Source organism: Gymnoscopelus braueri (assembly GCF_963280865.1).
Source record: "Gymnoscopelus braueri genome assembly, chromosome: 23".
Lineage (NCBI taxonomy): Eukaryota > Metazoa > Chordata > Actinopteri > Myctophiformes > Myctophidae > Gymnoscopelus > Gymnoscopelus braueri.
Window position 1 is genome coordinate 1,988,647 of NC_137625.1, and position 21,885 is coordinate 2,010,531.

General features: G+C 43.2%; 1 protein-coding gene across 1 annotated transcript in view; it reads left to right on the forward strand.

Moving 5' to 3' along the window:
* The first annotated feature begins 751 nt into the window (after window positions 1–751).
* The window catches only part of LOC308079717 (mixed lineage kinase domain-like protein), a 106,283-nt gene continuing 85,149 nt past the window's right edge, over window positions 752–21,885 (forward strand). The window contains exons 1-7 of the mRNA XM_080421291.1: window positions 752–845; window positions 1,472–1,601; window positions 2,684–2,768; window positions 3,330–3,472; window positions 3,648–3,697; window positions 3,786–3,932; window positions 4,678–4,735. Coding sequence (XP_080277417.1) covers window positions 782–845; window positions 1,472–1,601; window positions 2,684–2,768; window positions 3,330–3,472; window positions 3,648–3,697; window positions 3,786–3,932; window positions 4,678–4,727 — 669 coding nt within the window. The 5' untranslated portion in view covers window positions 752–781 and the 3' untranslated portion in view covers window positions 4,728–4,735. The remainder of the gene's footprint in view (window positions 846–1,471; window positions 1,602–2,683; window positions 2,769–3,329; window positions 3,473–3,647; window positions 3,698–3,785; window positions 3,933–4,677; window positions 4,736–21,885) is intronic.

The window sequence follows — 21,885 nt, forward strand, 5'->3', positions numbered from 1 at the left end:
TCAGAAGGAGGTCCGCGGCCAAATACATATCAATTTGGGGGTCCTTGGCATGAAAAAGTTTGAGAACCACTGCTGTAAATGAACAAAATAGATTAACATTACTGTCAATCAGGTACAGTGTGGGGAGAGAGCAGGCCTGGCTGGGTGTTAATTTATGTCAGTGTTTATCAACCTTTTTTGTGCCAAGGCACACCTGGCATAGCCAAAAGATCCCAGGGCACACCTAGATATACGGTATATATATATATATATATATATATATATATACGGTATATATATATATATATATATATATATATATATATACGGTATGTATATATACACACACACTAATTTCACGAAACGATACAGCTTTTCAGCTTCCACTAGCCGTTTTGAATCCAAATAGGGCAATAGTGTGACACCTGACCCGAAAAAAAAACAGCATGTTGTCACCCTTTTCACCTCGGGGCTGTTTGCATGCCTGATTATTATTATTGTAAAGAAAAGAAGAAAAAAAAATCAAAATTATATTTTTTCAAACCTTCTTCAAACGGCGCGGCACACCTCAGCAGTAGCCCCGGCCCAAAATTGGGACGTTTGCCATTGTTGATAAACACTGATCTATGTATTGTATTATTATACAGTGTGGGGAGAGAGCGGGCCTGGCTGGGTGTTAATCTATGTATTGTATTATTATACAGTGTGGGGAGAGAGCGGGCCTGGCTGGGTGTTAACCTATGTATTGTATTATTTCCCTAAAAGTGAGGTGATAAAGATATTCGAGAGGGAGATCGCAACCATGATGAACTATGCATCGCCACACATACTGCGGATGTTTGGAGTCTGTTTCGAGGGTGCCGATGGTGAGTCATTTTTATAATTGTGCTTTACTTGTTGAGAAGAATTATTGAAACCACGTCATCATCTGCTTTCATTTTTCTACTTTGTGCCTGTCTCCTATATCAGTGGTTCTCAACCTGTGGGTCAGGACCCCCCAGGGTCATGATTTTGAGGGGGTCCCCAGATGACATTAAAGTGACAATTTAAGGACTTTTAAGACCTTTTTAATAAAAAATAAAAAATAAATTAAATGAATCATCGATGCATCAACAAACTATAAAAACTGGTCAAACATTGGCCAAATTGTCAAATAATATAAGAAAGAGGCAAAAAAATTACAATCTAAAAGCTCACAACGCCTCATTTTGCGAGGCATTGTGAGATTGTAGATCTGCTATTTTCACAATACGATCTACAAGCTCACAACGCCTCGCTGTGCGAGGCATTGTGAGCTTGTTGATCTGTTATTTTCACAATATTTATCTGTGGGAACAGAGTCAAACTAAATGTAATGCCTCAACTCCTACAATTCCAAGTGCTTATCAGGGTGGGGATCCCCAGTTCAAATGTGATTATTTTTGGGGGTCGCAGCCTAAAAAGGTTTAGAACCACTGTCCTATAACATATGAGATTTCCTTTTCCCTGCCAGCAGGACAGATAGTCATGGAGTACTGTGCCAAGGGAAGTCTGAGAGAGGTTTTGGACAACAACTTGAAGTGTAAACTACCTTGGGTCAGGAAGGCTCGCATGTGTTTGGATGCTGCACAGGGCATCTACAGGTGAGTTCTCAGTGGAAAGTCTTTGGTAGAGAAAAACAAACCAATTAGATTCAGAATGAGTTCAATAAGTAAGAATCTGACTTGACGTTTTGACATGGTACATTCCAGTGGTGTGTTCTAGGTCTTTTTGGGGGGTATACGATAATTATTCCCTCCCACAAGCACATAAACACGTGTGCGTGGTGGTCACTGAATGAAATAACTGCTCTTTTGTTAAGTAGTTAATGTGTGAATTACTTCGAATCTCCAATAGCCAGCGGTCATTATCACCTCAAGACAATAGCCATAGCCGAGTGGTTAGTGAGCCCGCCTAGGGAGCCAGAGGCCCTGGTTGCCCCAGGTTCAATTCCAGGCCAGGCCAGCATATGTGTCGATGAAATGAAATTTGTCCCTGAGCAAGACTCTTAACCCCTAATTGCTCACAGGTTCTCATTGGAAACAAGACCGCAAGGACTTTCATGAACGACCTGTTAAAAGGAATTATCCTTATCCTTACGTAAGCCTTCACCTCAGACGCCACATTATCATGAAAAAGGCTATTTAAACTGAAGTTTACATTCTTGCTGCCCCCAGCCCCTCCTCCTGCGTATCAGATACACTTCCTCGATGGTTACTGGAGGGTATGCGATTTTTTCCCACATTTTCTTGGACGGCATGCTACGTATATAGCGTAACACGGTAGAACACCACTGGACAATTTAAACAAATGTTGGTGCTTCAGCGGTTCTTTAGTGATTTAGGTGATCAAATCATGCACTGGCACAATCATATTGTTGCTGTCAGGTAGAAACCTCCTGTCTCCACACTTTTTGTGTTTTTTCCGTATTAATGCCCTATTTGATCACACTAGAGAGCGTCACACAAAAGCATCAAAAGTAGATCCAGTAGCAAATTTTGAGCTTGTAGATCTGCTACTTTTGCTATTTTTGAATTTGAATCCTGAAAAGTAATTGTTTTGGGCATACAGTATGAGCCACCCGACAGAGATGAAATGTCATTCTAATAAAGCTTTTGACTTCTGTTGAATCTCTTACAAGTTGATTCTGATAAATGACACACTGACTACTATTGCTTCCTCTTAGATTACATCAGTCAGAACAAAAAGCCAAAGTCCATGGGAGCATCACCAGCGACAAGTTCATGGTAGCTGAAGGCTACAGAGTTAAGGTATGACGGAGTTAAATATAAAGCATATATTTTATATTAAGTTGGTATGAAATTACTAAAAATTGATTGATTTTGTTCACAGCTCACTGCATGTATATAATCTTTCAAATGTAACAATTGTAATCGTATTCTTTCGGCTAATTGACCCTTTGTCAAGTCTCTTCACGCCCATTGGTTGCTGTTGTGCTTGGCTGGACAAATATCCTCTCTCTCTATCCACTACCATTAAAAAAACATTTTGCTAACTCAACATAAACAACCAGAAGGAGGCTAAAAATGCAACAAATGCAACACTTCCAAACACATTTTTCAAAAATAGCAGATGTACAAGTGAGCTTGTATGTCTGCTATTTTTCTGGAAATAAATATGTTGCTAGATAGCTAAAATCTACACAGATGCTTTCCCGGTCTTAATGGTTTAAAGTAAACTATTTTAATATAGCTAGTAAATATTCCTTTTATGGACATCAGTCACTGCTACCAACAGCTTTTTCTCTATTTCCTAAGGTAATTATTATATTGTATTATCATTCATTGGTTGGCTGTCTGTTTTGTCACTAGCTGGGTGGTTTGGAGCTGGCACAAACAGAGACGTCCTTGAGAAGGAGCCCTGAGGGCCCAAAGAAGTGCGGCCTGCGCTACCGATCACCTGAAGAGCTGGACAGTGTCAACCATCCATACTGCAAGATATGTGAGATTTACAGGTCAGTCCTTTACAGTAATAAGAATAATAACATAGTATAAAACATACAAACAAATAAAATGCATGAATACAATAAAGTTCAGAGGATAACCAATTAATTGTAATTGGACCTAGAGCCAATAACTGAAATGAATTAATGAACCAAACCACACTGTATTTCTCTTTTCTTTTCCCAGTCTCGGAATGGTCCTGTGGGAAATCGCAACGTGCAAGAAACCCCTTGACGGTATGTGTCCTGTAAACAGTGGTTAACGCAGACTGCACCCACTTTCTTTACACTTTGTATGTATTATAACACATGTCTCTCATAACAGATTGTACCACAGATCTCCACATCTTTAAGAGAGTGTGTGTGGAGAAGCGAGTGCTAGAACCACTTCCTGAGGACTGTCCTAAAAAGCTGAGAGAACTGATCAATGCCTGTCGTGGGTACAACCCTTTCCAAAGGCCAACAGCTGGAGGTAAGCTTCTTTTAGACCCAGGTTGAGTGTTATCCCAGGGAAGACAGTGTAGAGTTGTGGGGCGGCAGTGGCTCTGGAGGTAGAGCGGGCGTCTTGGAATCCGAAGGTTCCAGGTTCAACCCCTGGCTCCTCCTGGCTACGTGTCGAAGTGTCCTTGAGCAAGACACTGAACCCCTAACTGCTCCCAATGAGTAGGTTGGTGTCTTGCATGGTTTCCTCTGCTATCAATGTGTGAATGGGTGAATGTGAAATACTTTGTAAGGCGCTTTGGAGAAAAGCGCTATATAAATTCAGTCCAATTACCATTTAGAGTAGACTGGGCAAACTATTCCAATGGGGTGAAGAGTCTCATCCCGGTTTGTCTACTCACTCTAGACCGGAAATGCAAACTGTTTCAAAATGCATTAAATTACAGTTTATTTTATTGTTTCACATCAATAACACCGGTTTTATCTCTCCAACTGGTAACCGGAACACTCGCCCCAAAACACATTTTTTCCACGGACCGATCGTCCCCAGCGGTTCTTGTATTCTTGTATTTGTTTTACTGAGATTAGGTTTAGGAACACCTGATGGTGACTGTTACGAGGTCGCCGGATTTGACCCGGGGCGAGCGTTCTTGTGTTCCACTAACCCTAACCTCATTGGTCACTGTTGCTGTACCCCTTTGGTCATTTCAACTCATGCCTTTTGGTGTAGTTGTAAACCTCCCACAAAATAAATGATATTTATCTCTATTCTACAGTGCTGGTGGACAAGCTGCGCCAGGTGGTGGAGCAGTTGGAGGAGGAGTAAGCCAGCAGGTGTTCTCAGAAGAAGGAACAGCATGGTGTTTATGCATGGATGTATATTGTACCATGTGTTACAGTTTAGGACCTAAAAGTCTTGTCACTGTTCAACCTCCAAAAATATTAAGTCTTAATGTTAGTGTAAGTTTACAATTCCTTCCTTTTTGTACATGTGGGAGATAAAGCCTTTTCTCTCCATGGACACGGCCCATCAAAATAGATGTTTAGATCAATTTAATAATATGATTTTTATGGAGAACAATGAGCAGGGGTTGATTATGTTCAGGACATGATTATTGATTGATTGATTGAATACTTGTATGAAATGTAAGAATTTTCAGGCCAGTTTAGAAAGAAACCAGTGTTTCACATCCTTTATTGGATGGTGTTAGGGCATTCCACATTGTAACTTTGTGTGATACCAGATCATATCATGGTCCTCTAGCTCCCTCTAGTGTTGTGGCTGTGGGTGTGGCACTCACTTTGGAGAAGTAGTTAGACAGGTATGAGGGTATTGACTTTGACTGTCTTAAATACCAATCCCAGTGATATTTAGGTTTGGACTTTTACAGGGGCCCGTTTCCAATTGCAGCCACTTGTAGGTACTCTTTTAGGGCAGTTTTGAAGGAGAGTAGGGTTTTACACTCCTTCACCACTTTTGGTAGGGCATTCCACATTTTGGTGGCATAGCAGGAGAACAAATTCAAACCCTTGTTAGTGCCAAATCTGGGTTGGACGTGATCAGTGGAGCTGCCTCTGCTCTGCCTCCCAAACTAGCAAAGTGTGTTGGAATGATGTGGGTCATGGGCTTAAGGATGAGAAGTAGTCGTATCAGTGTGTTTACGAGGTACTGTATAACATGACTCTTCGCTGTATATCTGTTGTTGATATCATTGTGTAAATGATCCTGGTTATTAAACAATGGTGCAATATGACCACGTGAGTTATGAGTGCTCTCTGACAGCTTTACCATTATAAACAAGGATCAATAGAGTTTGTCATCCAGGGTCCTATATGCTTTGACAGGCAATTATGATGAAAACTTTAAGAAAACTAACCGCAGGTTGTGAGGGGTCCATCTCCACTTAAGCCTGATAGTGTGTTGCCTCTTTGTAGATCAAAGCAGATGCAACTGAATGGCTTCAGTTCTGAACACAAAGACGAACACACACGCACGCACCTCAACAAAAGTAATAAAGAGTAAAAGTGATACACATTTTATTACATTCGAAGAGGGATACTGAAATTTGCTTTAAATCTCAACTGTGGCCTAAGCAGTTTAAGCAGTTCAAGAATTACTATTATTAGTATGTACGTACAGTAAGTACATGTGACACATTGAACCACTGTGTACATCAAAGCAGGTTCAGCTATAATTGCTACAAATATGCTACGAAGCAATTCTTAGTGCAAATGCTGATCCAAACTCCCCATTCTATTGACTACATTACTATTACGATGGCAATTTAGAACCACTAGAGGGCGGGGTGAACACACAGCAGGGTGGGTAGAAGATGACGAGATTGAGAACATGATGATGATGATGATTGAAATTCTTTATTACGAATAATAACCCCTTGAGATGTAGCATTTCCAGGGTTTTCCAACGATAATGTATACACGTTTATTTTAGAAAAAAGAAACATTAAAAAATATTATTTTCAATTACACACCCAAGCCTTGAATTCATGGTGCTTTTTTGTTGCATTCCTAGGCCAAGAATTTGATGCCCGGGTCATCGGTCAGTAGGAGACTCCTACCGGAGACTCTGCCGGTCATCAAATTATTGGCTTAGGAATGTAACAAAAACAAAAAACTCTCCATGAATTCAAGGCTTCATGGGGTGTGTAATAGATAGAAAATAAGTCATTTTATGGCTGAAGTACTCTGAGAAATGATAAAACACTAATACAAAACAACCAAACAAACAAACAAACAAACAAACAAACACAATTCAGAGTATTAACGTCCAGGTAGGCCTAAGCATAAAATAATGGATCCTTAATGAATTCATAATCAGAAACGACAACAGATTATTATGGCCAACATACTCCAGCATAAGGGGCAGCTATGGATACACGACGGCCGTCTGTCACGACCGTCATGGATGAACTTCACCATTTTGGCCCGTACATCTACTTAAACTTTCAGATTTCAAATATAAACCCTTACCCTATGGTTACGGATGTTACAAAATATGTACGGGCCCTCAAAAGTACCCGTATCGTCCGTTTTGTTCAATAAAAAGCATTTTAATCCGATTGTTGGCCATTTTCTCCGTATTTTCGTATATGCTTTCAGTACTTGGCCCTATCGGTTGGGAGGTGTATTGCACTCTGATACATTATAACTCTATGAGAAAATGACCACCAATCGAATGAAAATGCTTTTTATTGAACAATACGGAAGATACAGGTACTTTTGAGGGCCCGTACATAATTGTAACATCCGTGTCCATGAGGTAAGCACTTTATATTTGAAATCTGAACGTTTATGTAGATGCACGGACAAAAAAGGAAGAAAGTGCAAACACTATTTTGAAGATCATCCAAGATCATTGAAAACCCAGGGTTACGTATGTAACCCCGGTTTTATTAGTAGCGTAAGCAACTGCTTACTATGGGATATCATCGCCCCCTAGCGATGCACAGAGCAACACACAGGACTCCCGACAACTCCAATGTCCATTGGATAGGGTCGTGTGACGCAAACCGGAAACCGGTAGCGGCATAAGTACCGCTGCGTCACATGGGTGCTTCCTCTGAAACCTTCCACTCTGCATGCTCAACGCACACAGAGGGGGTTCAAAATGTAAGCAGTTGCTTACGCTACTAATAAAACCGGGGTTACATACGTAACCCTGGGTTATTATAGCGTAGCTAACAGCAACTGCTTACTATGGGACACATACACGTCCCCCGGGGGAGCCCCAATTTGTGACAACCCATACCCAATCGCTTGCCCAAGGCCACAGGTCTTGCCCTCGGCAGAAACCCCGGCCTCCAGGCCGGGGTTTCTGAAGGACTTAAGGCAAGACCTTGACAGACATAAGTCCTGTCCCTGACACCAGACCTGGACAAAACCTGGATTATCCAGCCAGTGACAGAGAAACCAAGGCCTCTTCCTCCCCGGACCATGCCTAGCCGGTCCCGGGAGGGCAGGAAAAGGCCAGCCAGGTAGGGAGAGAAAGCATGCCCTCAGGCATGCAACGCATTCCCCGCCTTGAAACCGGCAGCTGCATTCCACACAGGGAGAAAATCATGCCCCAAGGCATGTCCACATTTCTCTACCTGGAGGCATCTCAGACGCCGCTACGTCAAGGCTGTATAGAGATGCAAAGGTCGAGGGAGACGACCAGTTAGCCGCGGAGCAGATCTCCTGCATCGACACCCCTTTGTAAAGGGCCCAAGATGCAGCTACGCCCCGAGTAGAGTGGGCCCTCAGTCCCTCAGGAATAGGGACCCCCCTACTCTCTGTCCACCCCCAGCCTCACGGCGCCGTGAGGCTGGGGGTGGACAGGGGCTCTGCCTCTGGAATCTTTGCTGTTGTGTTTGTTGTTGCTGAATAAACCACTGAATGATTCTGGAAACCTGGTCCTGACGTCTCTTCTCCTCTACTTTATTACAACCAACCAGCCTGGTAGTCCGCAGTTTACTGCCTCAATTACACCACAAATGGCGAGCTACATTGTTGTGCACACTTTTCGGCGTGCGCTTCGGTTAAAGAACCTGTGTATTTTGAGGTGACCATGGGTGCGGGCCGGTGAGGAGGATCGTATCCATGAGTGTTCCTACGACGGGGAGCGCCGCCACGGGAGCAGGCCATGGAGACGTCAGCGCGACCTGGTTTATTGCATGACTACGACAGAACAGCTAAAAGAAACGGCTAAAAACGTATTACAGTCCAGGGCCATAGTTGCGCGAATCAATCTAAAAGCACTACATTTGTCCCTGATGTAACCCAGGGCATGCTCTAATGATTTAGCAAGGGTGCCCGAGCCAACGACCTTCGGGGTCATCATAGTGGCCAAATCCAATATGGCTGCCACCTGCCAAAGCCTTTGGCTATAACGTTTGAACCACATGAGCTACGAATGCAAACTTGGTGTCTAAATCATGTTTTTTGACAATTAGAAACATGTTTGAATGCTTATCTTTATGATGTAATCTATCTAGAGGACACTAATTTGATTATCACAAATATGTGATATATATGCCACTATGTTATGAAACAACCAATGTATCCTACAATGTAATTTTATTGAAACAATATAATGATTTAACTCAATAGAATGAGTAGAACTCGTTCCTAATGATACAGCTACAGCTAGTACAGTATGTGCAACAATGCTCAGCATAAAATGTAATACTCTATAGTAATACTATTCTATACACCATTGACTAGTATGATATCATACTAGTCAAAGGTGTATAGAATTGTTTATAATATGTTTATATCACATTATGGTCTTGGTGTTACAACAGCAATAGCTTTAATGGCACCTGCAAGATCCAGTAAGGTTCACAAGTCTTAGTAATGGAGTCCCAGTACCAGCCCAACCTATTGAAATCTGGGATATTTTGTTGGACGGAGGTTGTCTGATCCAATAGAAGCTGGTCTGAAGCAGGTTTTACATGCTGAATCAGTGCAGCTTGGGTGAGAGGAATGTTTGTGAGGGACTGAGAAAAGCCACTGTCAGGATTCATCTACTCTGCTGTGGCCACAGCTCTTGCTGTATATGATGATGACCATACACTCCAATCTTTGGACATGGACATTGGAGTTGATCTTTTCAGGCTTCAAGGTGAGGGTGACCAGGGTTTCTTTGAGATACCTGTACTCCTTTTCCCATAGTCAGGGAAGGCTGATGTTGGTCAAATGGTACCAGGTCCCTTGAGAACCTTCCTCCCACCCAAGTGTCAGAACCTGGGAACCTTACTGGACCCATCTTGCAGATGCCAGTAAAGCGTGCGCTATCGTCCTCCTCTGTGGCTGCAAAAGTCATTTGGTGGACACAGCAAATGCTGCAAAGCTGGAGTCTGTTGCATTTCGATATATAGATGTATGATTAGGACATTAAAAAACAGTCATCATTGTGTGTGTGTGTGTGTGTGTGTGTGTGTGTGTGTGTGTGTGTGTGTGTGTGTGTGTGTGTGTGTGTATGTGTGTGTGTGTGTAACGGGACCAAGAAAGAAACGCTGCTGGTTCCAACTGGTGTTACACATTTGTTTTATTTTTTGTTGCTTTCTCTGCAAAATAGATATAACACGGTTCAGTATCACACACTGCCTCTGAACATTCTGCATGTGTCAGCCAATCAAAAGCCGCGGTCAAAAAAATAAAACAAATAGATAAATAAATAAATAAATAAATAAATGGCAACCATCAGGACGTAATCCGATGTTTCCATTTTCTATTCAAAACAAAAGAACATAAATTGGAAAAATTAGTCGTTTTCCTTATTTTTCATTTTTCCATTCTGAATGTATTATTGGAACAATACAGCTAATTAGCTCCGGTAGCGTTTAAAAGGAGAAAATGATAAATAGACACAATGACAAATTGAATTTGAGAGCTCGAAAAGGGCTTTTTCCATTTTCTCAACCTTTGATTCAGAGCCACAAGTTAGAAATTGGTAAAATGAGCCATTATCCATTTTTTGACTTGGTTTGAAAATACAAATATTGAAAAAACAAGCCATTTTTCCTTTTTCACTTTTGGATTTTATTTTGAAAATCAACTGACCGAAAGGTACACGGATTCTATTCAATATTTGTTTTAATTTCTTGAATATGTCAGGGTAATGTTTTGAGGCATATTGTATTTTATTACTACACAATAGTAAATCAATAATTCTACACAAAAAATAAATATGTTTTAAATAACTGATCTCAATATGGACCCATTATAGTTATGATAAGTTTTGCCATAATCATGTAACTCTACAACAGATGCACAGCCATGACAGCAATGGTACAAAAAAACTTTAAAAATGTATATATATATTTTTGTAATTAATAATTTCCGGCTATTCGGTCTTCGGCCGAGTGTTTCCAGTATTCGGTATTCGGTTTCGGCCAAGAATTTTCCATTCGGTGCATCTCTATTAAATAAACATTTGACCTCTTATTTTTTTTAACCATTTTTGGAACCGAAATATGGAACCGATAGGAACCGGATCCGATAAGCAGAACCGGAACCGGAACCGGACTCGTAAAAATCCTAACGATACCCATCCCTACAAAGTGCTGAGTGCTAATGTACAGAGAGCCCGAGAGAAAGAGAGGTCTAGCTCAGTGCTAGTCAACCCGCGGCCCCTCATGGTCAAAAATAAATAAATGTTTAAGCACAGGATAAACATATACATTTCCGTTCAAATATATGGGTTGCTTAATTTCTTTTCAAAAACAAACAGACAGACATATACAGGTGCGTCAATTGTTACAGGTATAATGCATAGTTTTCTATGCATTTCAGGTTTTTTTTGGGGTTTGACCCCCATTTCTTTTCGGCCGCGCTGCAAAGCCGCACGCCCAGGATAGGTGTCCCTTATTTCATTTGATGTACATTTTCTTATAACAATAACAATGTGTAGTGTGTTACAAAATCGAAAAATCAAAATTTTTAGCTTGCGGCCCTTGGACTTTTGGTATTTTTCTGAGTGGCCCCTGAGCCATCTTAAGTTGAGTAGCCCATGTCTAGCTTGTTAACTCCTAAGCCTGCTCGTGCAGGGGAGTCCAAGATAGTTTTGTCCACAACCTATTCCCCTTTGTGCATTGACATTAAGAATTCTGTTAAAAAATATTGGTATGTGTTATCGAGTGATCCTAATGTGGTTGTTTTTATTACTTGTTTTGACATGTCTGTAAAGCACTTTGGAACATTGTTTAGAAAAGCGCTATACAAATAAAATCATTATCATTATCATTATGTTTTCAAGGAGCCCCCCATCTTTGCGCACAAACGTACCAAAAATGTGAGGGACTCTTTAGTGAGGGCAGACTGTCATGTTCCACCGCAACATTTTATGTCCAATTTGCCTACGGGACACTTCCAGTGTTTTAACTGTGTTCATTGCAATGCAATGATCAGAGGTAATCATTTATTACATCCACAGTCAGGAAAAAAAAATGATGTTAAAAGCATCATTACCTGTAAAACTAAGTTTGTGGTTTATCTGCTAAAATGCCCTTGTGGCCTTTGTTATGTGGGTAAAACCAAAAGTGAACTTAAAGTTAGAATTTCAGAACATAAAAGTAATATTAGGAACAAGGATGAAAAATGGCCTGTGGCTAGACATTTTAAAGCGGTGGGACATGAAGTCTGTTCTTTAAGGTTTCAGGGTATTGAGGCAGTACAGCCCTTAAAAAGAGGTGGGGATCGTGAAAAACTTTTATTACAACGAGAGGCATGGTGGATACACTCTCTCCAAACAGAACACCCTAAAGGCCTGAACAAAGAACTTTTACTTGGTTGTTTCTTATAGAATGTATTGTTTTTGAAACAGAAAGAGTATACCACTATAGAGTGAAATGAGTTATTTTTTCAGAGCAATGAATTGATGATGTGACAAATAAGTGGTTAATGCCTCTCATTTTGAGTGAAAAATGTATTTTGCAGTCTTTTTTTTACAAATATGTAATTCTTTAATGAAATCTGAGTCTGTCTTTATGAAGGGGTACTGAGGGACTCGCACAGACAAAGGTTTTAAAAATGGTTCTATACTGCTAAACAAATGTTTCTATGTATTTGTCTTTATATGCATTTTCCTCTGTTTTATGGTGACCCTCTTGTTAAAAAGTGACGTTTTTAATTTGTTGTTACCCGGACCGCTCTGTGCGTGGCACCAAGGTCCCTTTATAAGTGACACAAAAACAGTGTTTTGTCATTAAACGCTGAGGAAGGCCTTTGGGCCGAAACGTCCGGTTGACGCTGCTCATTGACTTGTGCTGGTATTCCTTTCTGTGACTTACAAAGCTGACTATTATTTTAAATATTCTTTCATGCAATTAAATATTATGCAAATACTACAGTAATATAATTTGCACACATGAAAATAAAACCAAACTCTGTGTCTGTGTTAAAACAGATTAAAATGACAGTTACAAGAGATTGTTGAAACCTCAACAAAGGACAATATAAAGTATAAGTCTATGAATACGACTCAAGTAGTGCGTTTGTAAGCCCCACCTGATCTACCCGTCGTGGGTAGCGAGTAGGGTCTTCATCCAAGGCCTGTTTTAAGTCATGAAATGCCTTGTCAGTCCAGTCCAGTCCAGTCCAGTACAGTCCCTATAACACTCGGGTCATGTTGATGAATACTTCTACTAAACATGTCTGTGAGAGAGGGATTTGCCCCCTACTGTGATCACATGTCCCCAATACATTCACTCTTGTTGTACACACTGCAGTTTTGACAAACTAACCTTGACCATTATCAGCGAGGTGCTTCAGAAGCATCACAGTGTCAGTTCTGCAGGCCTCCTCTGAGGAGCCATCCCAGACCATAAGTTGTCAAGACCGGCAAAGTGTAGACCCCGCGGATAGGTCCAGACTCATGGGTTCTCCACGAGCTCACTGTGAAACACCTGGAGATTCGCATGATTCTCCGACCTGATCAGATTTATCGGATGCCTCAATCGGAAACGAAAAAACCTCTCATTGGTCAACTTGACCACAGAAAAATGCGTCGTGACGGGCGGAATTTGAGTTAAAATAGTGTGAGGGTTCGCAACCTGTGTGGCACACGGTTTGTGCTACACAGCCTGCACATTCCACACAACCGCAATTCCGTAGGTGCACCTCTGAAAGTTGTGGATTGGTGTCTAGACTGTGTGAAATCCCACTTCTCTATCTCTCTCAGTCGTCCTCAGACGAGCTTCCATCGGAGTCTCCAATCCTTCCGATTCTCCATACACCCGGCCAGCTCCGAAGAGCTTTCAGCTCCCACATCCTTCTTCAGGACGTCCACATACGTTAGCGCGGAACGTCCTCGCGATCGATGCCCGGGCGTTGGTTCCCACAGGACCAGCCTGCTGGCCGGGAGCTCCCGATGTCTGTGGCAGTGGCCGGCCAGTCTCATCCTCCTGACTGCTACCTTCTTGCTGAGCCTCGGCAGTTGCCCGTACAGGTCCTTGTTGGTAATGTGGATGTTCTGGTCCACATTCAGAACAGTTCGTAGCATTCTGGTGTAGCACCCATCCAGGGACTTCTGCAGGGTGGGTGTCAGGGTCCAGCTTTCGCAGCCATACAGGAGGACAGACTCCACAGTGGCGTGGAATAGGCTTAGCTTTATGTGTCGAGGGAGATTCGAGCACCATACTCTTGACATACCGTTCAGGGCCCTCCACGCTAGTGCCTTCCTGACCTTAACGTCCTGTTCTGTGGAGTTCACCCAGGAACCCAGGTATTTGAAGTCATTGACCTCTCGCAGAGCTTTGCCATCTGATGTTGTAATCGGCGGATGGTCCATGTTGATGTTATAGGTGATTACCTCAGTCTTCTTTGCATTCAGTCTGAGGCCAACCTTAACACATTCCACCTCCACTCTGTTCAGGAGTTCCTGTGTCTGCTCCACACGGTCAGACACCAGGCAGATGTCATCTGCGTCTAGGTCTGCCAGGGCTATAGCAGGGTTTCTTCTCGACTTCCTTGGTGTAATTGTGAAGCCAAGCTCCTGCTCCCGCCCGTTGATGGCTTTCTTACTTTAAAACTTTATTTGTTTATTTAGACAGGACAGAGCATATTAATGAACATCACATGAACGTAAATACACCGGATTTAGCAAAGATGCTAATTTTCATCCGCAGTCCTCACACAAAACATAAAAACAGAAAAACAATAACATCAGAAAACAGACAAACGGTGAAATACAATTACATTACATCATATAGCCTAAAAAAAAACCTAAAATATGATCACAAATGGTTGCAGCTTTGGTTTTCAAGCAACCATCTTTTCACATTGAATTTAAAAGATGGAAATGTAGCACAATCCCTTATATGTAGAGGAAGGCCATTCCATGCTACACAACCCTGTACTGAGAGGACATTTTGTCCTGAGCGCGTAGTCCAGAGCTATGACAAAGAGGAAGGGGCCAAGAGTGTCTCCCTGCTGCACCCCTGCTAGGATTTGGAACTCCTCGCTGATGCCATCTGGGGTTACCACCTTGGCTCTTGTGCCCTTGTACATGGCCTCTATGGCCCGGAGTAGATTCGGGGGGACCCCGTAAGCCTTGAGGATTTTCAGCATTATGCCTCTGTCTATTGAATCAAAAGCCTTTCTGAAGTCAATAAAACACAGCACTGCTGTCAAGTTGTTCTTCTTCACCTCCTCGACGATCCTCCTTAAGGCCAGGATCTGGCCTACGGTGGTCCTTCCCTTTCTGAAGCCATTTTGGTTGTCCCTCAGGTGTGGGTCAATGGCGTCCCTAATCTGGTTTAGTATCATGCGGTTGTACATCTTTGCTATGACACAGGTCAGGCTAATGCCACGATAATTGTCTGGCTTAGATAGATCTCCAGATTTTGGAACCGGGATAATGTTAGAGAGGGACCATATGTCGGGCTTGATGTTATCTATCAGAGCCTGGTTGCAGATCTCCAGTATGATGTTGTCGAGATCACAGTTTTTAGGGACTTCTGGGGGGATACCGTCCGGCCCGGGACTTTTTCCTTGCTTCAGGGTGGACTTCACTGTGGCAAACTCCGTAGCTGTAAAGGGGCCATCGCCAATTTCAAGATTTGTGAGGACTGCAGGTATCTCTTCCTCATCTCTGTCCCCTGTTGGGTGGGTACCCAGGAGATCCCGGAAGTGGGTGAACCAGGAGGTCACTCTCTCTTCTGGGCTGCAGCCTGCCAACTGTCCCTCTCTCGCCCTCTTGCGCCCAGTCATCTCGTTTATGACCTTCCATGACTCCTTGTATCTCTGTTCGCCATGTTCTGCCTCCACCCTCTTCACCTTCTCCAACATCTCCTTCCCTTTGATCCTGTCGTAGGTGCTGAACAGCTGTTGTTTGGCACTGTTCAGCTCCTCCCGACTCTCTGCGGTCCCCTCTCTCTCATAGCTTCTGCGTGCCTCTGCCACCTGCCCCCGCGCTCGGACAACTTCTGGGTGTCTAGATCTAGGGGAGTTTCTAAGTCTCCCCTTTGTCGGTACCCATTTCCTGGTTGCCTCTTCGTTAGCAGAGAGGAACTGCTCATAGGTTGTTGGCTCCCCCTCCTCGGCCAGCAGATGTAGGCGGGCTCTCACCTCCGCTGTGTAGTTGGCCTGGAGTTCAGGGCTTCCCGTAAAGGCCTCCCAGTCGGGCCGGGGCCTTGGGGCGCTCTTAGGGACCCTCAAGCTCAGGCGCAGCCTTGTACTGACCACACGATGATCTGAGCCTACAGAGTCGAATGTGCTGTAGGACTCTGCGTTCAAGATGGACTTCCTCCACTTCCTCCTTACCAGTATATAGTCCAATTGACGCCGCATACTGGTGGCTCGGTCCTGGAACGTCCATCTCTTGCCCATCCTCTTACGGAACAGGGTGTTGGCGGCCAGTAGGTCATGCTCCGTGAGGAGGGCAGCTAGATGTTCTCCGTTGCGGTTGGTATTGTCGTGGTACGTGAAGGGTGCGTCTTCCGGTCCAAGTCTCGCATTGAAGTCCCCCAGGATTATTAGGAAGGTGTGAGCAGGCACATGGTGGATCGCTGTTCTTAGGTCATCGTAGAACCTTTCCACTTCCTCAATCGGTGCCACGTTGGAGAGTGGGAGAGTACACACTCATGACCGTTGTTATTGGGTTTCCCTCGAAATCGGCACTAAGGATCCTGTTGGTGTGTGGATGCACCCTACGGAGGGCCTTTCGTGCTCGGGGGCTCACCATGAGTCCCACGCCACCTGTTGCTGCCTGGGCCTCGTTACGCCATGCAGATGAGGTGATGAACGTGCACCCCCCCACTCTGCGATAGTTAATTGGCTGGTCCGTGTGCACTCTCCTATGCTCCTGGACTGCCAGGATCTCCACTCCCCTTTCCTCGGCACAGTGTGCCAGTTCTTCCAACCTCGCCTCTTCCCTCACTGTGTTTGCGTTGTAGGTTGCCATAATACATGGCCTCCTACAGCGCAAGAGTGCATTGGACAGTGGGCTGTGGTCAGACTGAACCCTTCCTCCCCGGAGGAGAGGGTTTGGGGTCCAGTCGTCATAGTGTTCTCCCGAGGGAGGACCAGCACCACCGTCCGCTGCGTGGTTCCTGCGGCCTCCCGCCGCTGGAAGTATAGGATTATCTGTGTCTTGTGTCTCCATGGAAGCTATACATTGCGCATTAATAATGACTGTGGGGCGCAGCTCCTCACAGCCATACTCCGACCGTTTCAGGCTTAAAGCCTTCATCCGCTCTTGCTGCACACCTTCAGATGGTATACGGTGCGGAGCCAGGCGCGAGCAACGCCTGTGGTTTTTGTTCGGAGTGACCTTCTCCTAGATGGGTTGCCTACCACGGCGGAGCCCCATCTGCCCACCATTTTACCCATAGCTGGGACAGTGGTTGACAGGCACCAGGGCGTGTCCACTCGCCGGTGGGCCTGCGCACCGCGTCTATGGGGCCCACTGCTGCTCCCCGATCCCATACAGTTTGGCCTGGGACTGCAAAGTTCCAGTTACCGTGTGTGGCCGCTAGGAGGCACTGTATGAGTCTTGGTGGTGGAGAGGCTGTATACCAGCAGGAGGAGGCTTACGCACTCGGCTCCTCTTTTCGCCCCCCCGCAAGGAGGGCTAGCCGGCGGCAGTAGCTGAAAGCAGAGCACAGTAAGCAGAAGCGACATGCAGCATGCACAGACACATGCACAAGCTACAGACACTAATACTACTACGCATGCACTACTGCACAAGGCGCATCACACGCACCCTGTGTGCAAGCACACACACACACATAGGCTATAGACATCTATAGGTCTTTAAAAACTGTACCGGTACCAAACCTGTGAAACCTGTGACCTGTCATTGTTGACCCAGCAATGTGTGCCCAAATCCTTCCAGCCTTTGGTGTGTCTCTTCTCTAAGAGAGATGAGCAGCATACTCCCCTCCAATAACTTGCCTTGAGAATCAGATAGAGAGAGAGGCAGCAGCACAATCCAAGGACTAGTAAACATTGAGCTTAACGTGTATTTATTGTATAGTTAATTTGCACTTTTGTGTCTGTACCATGTAATGAATTAGGACTCCTACAGTAAATGACCTTGCTTGTGTGCATCAAGTCTGAGCAAATGTTGTTCATCCTGTGATAGGCCAACAGTGTTTTCTTCTTTTTCTAACCACCATTGGTACACATAACAACTAATCTCTCAAGAACAGCTTCTGCACTGCGTTGGAATCTGTCGGGGAGGTTCGTCATAACATGTGCGCATGGGCGTGCCTTCAGATCAGGAAGCAGGCCGCGCTTTACCCAATCAAATGTAGTGGGCGGGATTCACGTGTCCGTCGATCCTTCCCCCCTCGAAACAAACCCAAACTAATTTAACAATAGCGTCCGCGGAGCAGACAAAACCACGGAAAGATATTCACATTTTAACTTACTCTTTCATCATAGAAACAAGTGGGCTTATAACCAATACGATCCATGTTCTCTGGGAGAAGTGGTGTTAGTGTTCCGTGTAGAAATATTGTTAGTGGGAATGAAAACATAGTCGCACCAACCGGAAGTGATGCGCTGAAGGCATACAACAAACACCGGTTTCCTTGCGCTCTGGCGTTACGTTTTCTTCCGCCCAGAGCCAACAGACATAGAACAAACAGCAGAGAGCGCTGTTTTTCATTTTCAGTTGGCGATGGGTTCCCAGATTGCATAACAACTGACTCTGTATTGAACTATTTGGGCCACCTCAGACCAGGGTCTTGTGGTCACCTCCACCCCATCAGGGGCAGATATTAGTACAATTCCCTACCTGCACATTAACTTAAGCCCCTTCTCATGATATCAACTGGAAATATTGTAAACAGCTGTCTGTCTGTCTGTCTGTCTGTCTGTCTGTCTGGCTATTTAAAAAATAGCTGCTCTTCAAAGCTCTCAATGTGTCATATCACAATGCATTGTCAGCCATGGTATATATAGTACCTTTATTAGAAGGATCAACCCCTTGAGATGAGTCATCTCGTTTTCGAGAGGGTCCTTATGACAAAAAATACAAACAGTACAGTAGACAAAACAATACAATAAGTACAACCAGGCATACTATACATAAACAGGACAAAACAAAACAGACTTGACTAAACAAAACAAAACAGAGACTGTCCGCTCCCACCCCACCTGAACACCCACAAAATAAGTAATGATGTACCCATGTAAAGCTAGCTAATCCAAAACACGAGTAGCAACTATAGACATACATGCACATAACAGGTAACAAGCAATGACATGCACATGCAAGTAAACATAAAACAAACAATGCACATGCACTTTGGAAATTAAATTGCAGTATATTCCTCATCAATCACAGGATAGATAAGAGACAGAGAAACAGTCCAAAGTTAATCAGAAGTCAATCAGAAGCCTTTAGAAACAAGAGCAGGTTATTTGAAGATGAGTAACGATGGAAACTTTAAAAATATTAAAGGAATTAATAGTTCTAAGGGAACTGGGGAGATCGTTCCAATCCGATGGGGCTTTATATTTAAAAGCACGTCGACCAACTTATTTACTGATTCTGGTGGGGATAGTGAAGTAAGGATAGGCTGTATGCCTTAGGTTGTATGGTGAGCTGTAGGGATGTAAATATTGTTTTAAATAGTGAGGATAATTTAAGTGAATGCATTTAAAAACAAATTGCAGCCAATGAGAGTGTCTCCTAGATGTAGGTGTTAGCCAGTTAAGTGACTCGTACATAGCACAATGGTGGGTTATATAAGGACACCTCAGGATAAATCTGCAAAGACTGTTGTAAATTACATAGATAGGATGGAGGTATTTTGGTAAACAATGTCAGCATAGTCTAATATAGGTAATATTAACTGTGAGATAATTCTTTTTCTGACCTGTAGGGTGAAGCAGTTGATGGAACGATATAGTACTCTCAGGCTGCAATTTATTTTCTGCACAACAGAAGTAATATGGGACTTGAATGAAAGTTGAGCATCAAGCCAGACACCTAAATATTTGAATTCATCCACTTTTTTAAGTGGTGTGCCATCTGCAAATGAAATAGGTAAAAGTAAAGAAGTTGGTCTCATGGAGAAGAGCATACTGAAGGACTTCTTCTTATTCAGCACCAGCCTATTAAGGTGGAACCATCTTTGAACTGAGTCAAAGTCTGTAGAGTACCCTGAATTTGAGAGAGATCAGGCTTAGAGGAATAGATGACTGTGTCGTCGGCATATAATTGGATGAGGCTATCGGAGCAAATTGTGGGCAAGTCGTTGATGAAAATGGAGAATAGCAGAGGCCCCAGGGACGAGCCCTGAGGTACGCCTTTTTCCATGATTGTGAATTCAGAATGGTTACCCATACTAGACACACTGACTTCTAAGGTGGAGATATGAGTTGAACCATAGTATGGATTGTTTTGAGAGACCAATGGAGTACAGCTTGTCAAGCAGAAGGTAATGATCGACCAAATCGAATGCCTTGGTGAGATCTATAAATATTGCACCAGTGAGCATACTGTCCCCAAAAGCAGAAAATACATCATTAGTCAATTTTAGAAGTGTTGTGGTTGTAGAGAAGTTGGGTCTGAAGCCAGATTGAAATGGAGATAGAATGTTAGAATTATTGACGTACTTTGAGAGTTGGTTAGAAATTAACTTTTCAAATACCTTGACTATACTGTTGATAATTGAAATAGGTCTGTAATTATTGACATCCTGAGGATCCCCACTTTTATGCAGAGGGGTGACACTGGCGCTTTTCCAGATTGAGGGAAATTCACATGTGGAGAGGGATAAATTAAATAAGTCAGACAGTGGATATGACATTATGTGAGGTGCAATTTTCAAAAACTTAATTTCAAGACCATCTGGCCCGGCAGCCCCTGAACTTAACTCACAGATAGCCCGTTCAACAGCTGCTGGAGTAATTTTGGCAAAGGAGAAGGAGCTACCACCTCTCTGATTATTCAGAGGAGCATGAGAGTAGGGAGGGACTGATGGTTGTGAGCTGCAAACAGAGGAGAAGTGCTGACTAAAGGCATTGGCAATTTTGGAGGGATCAGCAGTTAAGCCATCATTGACCCTAATGAGATTGGGGCTTTTGTTTGTCTTGTTGAGAATACTGTTAATTCTGTTCCAAAATTGTTTGGGGTTATTGAAATCATTTTTTAAGCAGTCTTTATAAAAATTGGATTTGGCATTTCTTGTTTTGGTTGTGCAAGTGTTCCTTAAAAGTTTATAAATGTTCCAATCAGTAGGGTCATTTGATGAGCGATACTTTAGCCAGGCCTTATCTCTCTGTTTAAACAGCTGTATGAGTTCACCATTGATCCAGGGTAAGTGTCTGCCTTTGACCTTGATGGATATCCACGGGGCATGTTTGTCTATTACCATATTCAATTCCGTGTATAGGAAGTTCCATGCATCTTCTACAGATGGTATTAATTCAAACCGGTTCCAATTTATATTAATTAAATTAAATGAGTGAAAAATTCATTATTCAAATTTTTGAACTGTCTTACCTTTTTGTACCTTGGTGGCAAACGAGGTAGTTTAATCTTCCACACACAATAGATAATTGAATGGTCACTTAGACAATCAGACAATACTCCGGATTTTGTAATTCTGTCCGGATGGGTGACAAGAATCCAGTCTAACAGAGATTTAGAAAAATGAACAGGGTCAACTCTAGTGGGCTCACTAATGAGCTGAGTGAGGTTAGTATTGCTGATAAGATTACGGTCCTTGGAGGATGATCTATCAAGCCAATTTCGGTTAAAATCACCCAAAACAATTAGTTCATTAGGATGATCTATAGAATTAATAGTAGATAAAATACATTGTGTGGATTCAGAGGGAGCATCTGGAGTTCTATAAATATTTCCTATAATCAGGTGTTTATTTTCATGAAGAATTAATTTGATAAATAGGCATTCAAAATGCATGGGCCTCTCATTTGGGACGACAACCTCAGAGGATAAATTAGAGGAAACATATGTAGCCACACCTCCTGCTCTTGTGCCTCTATCAGCTCTATACAACACA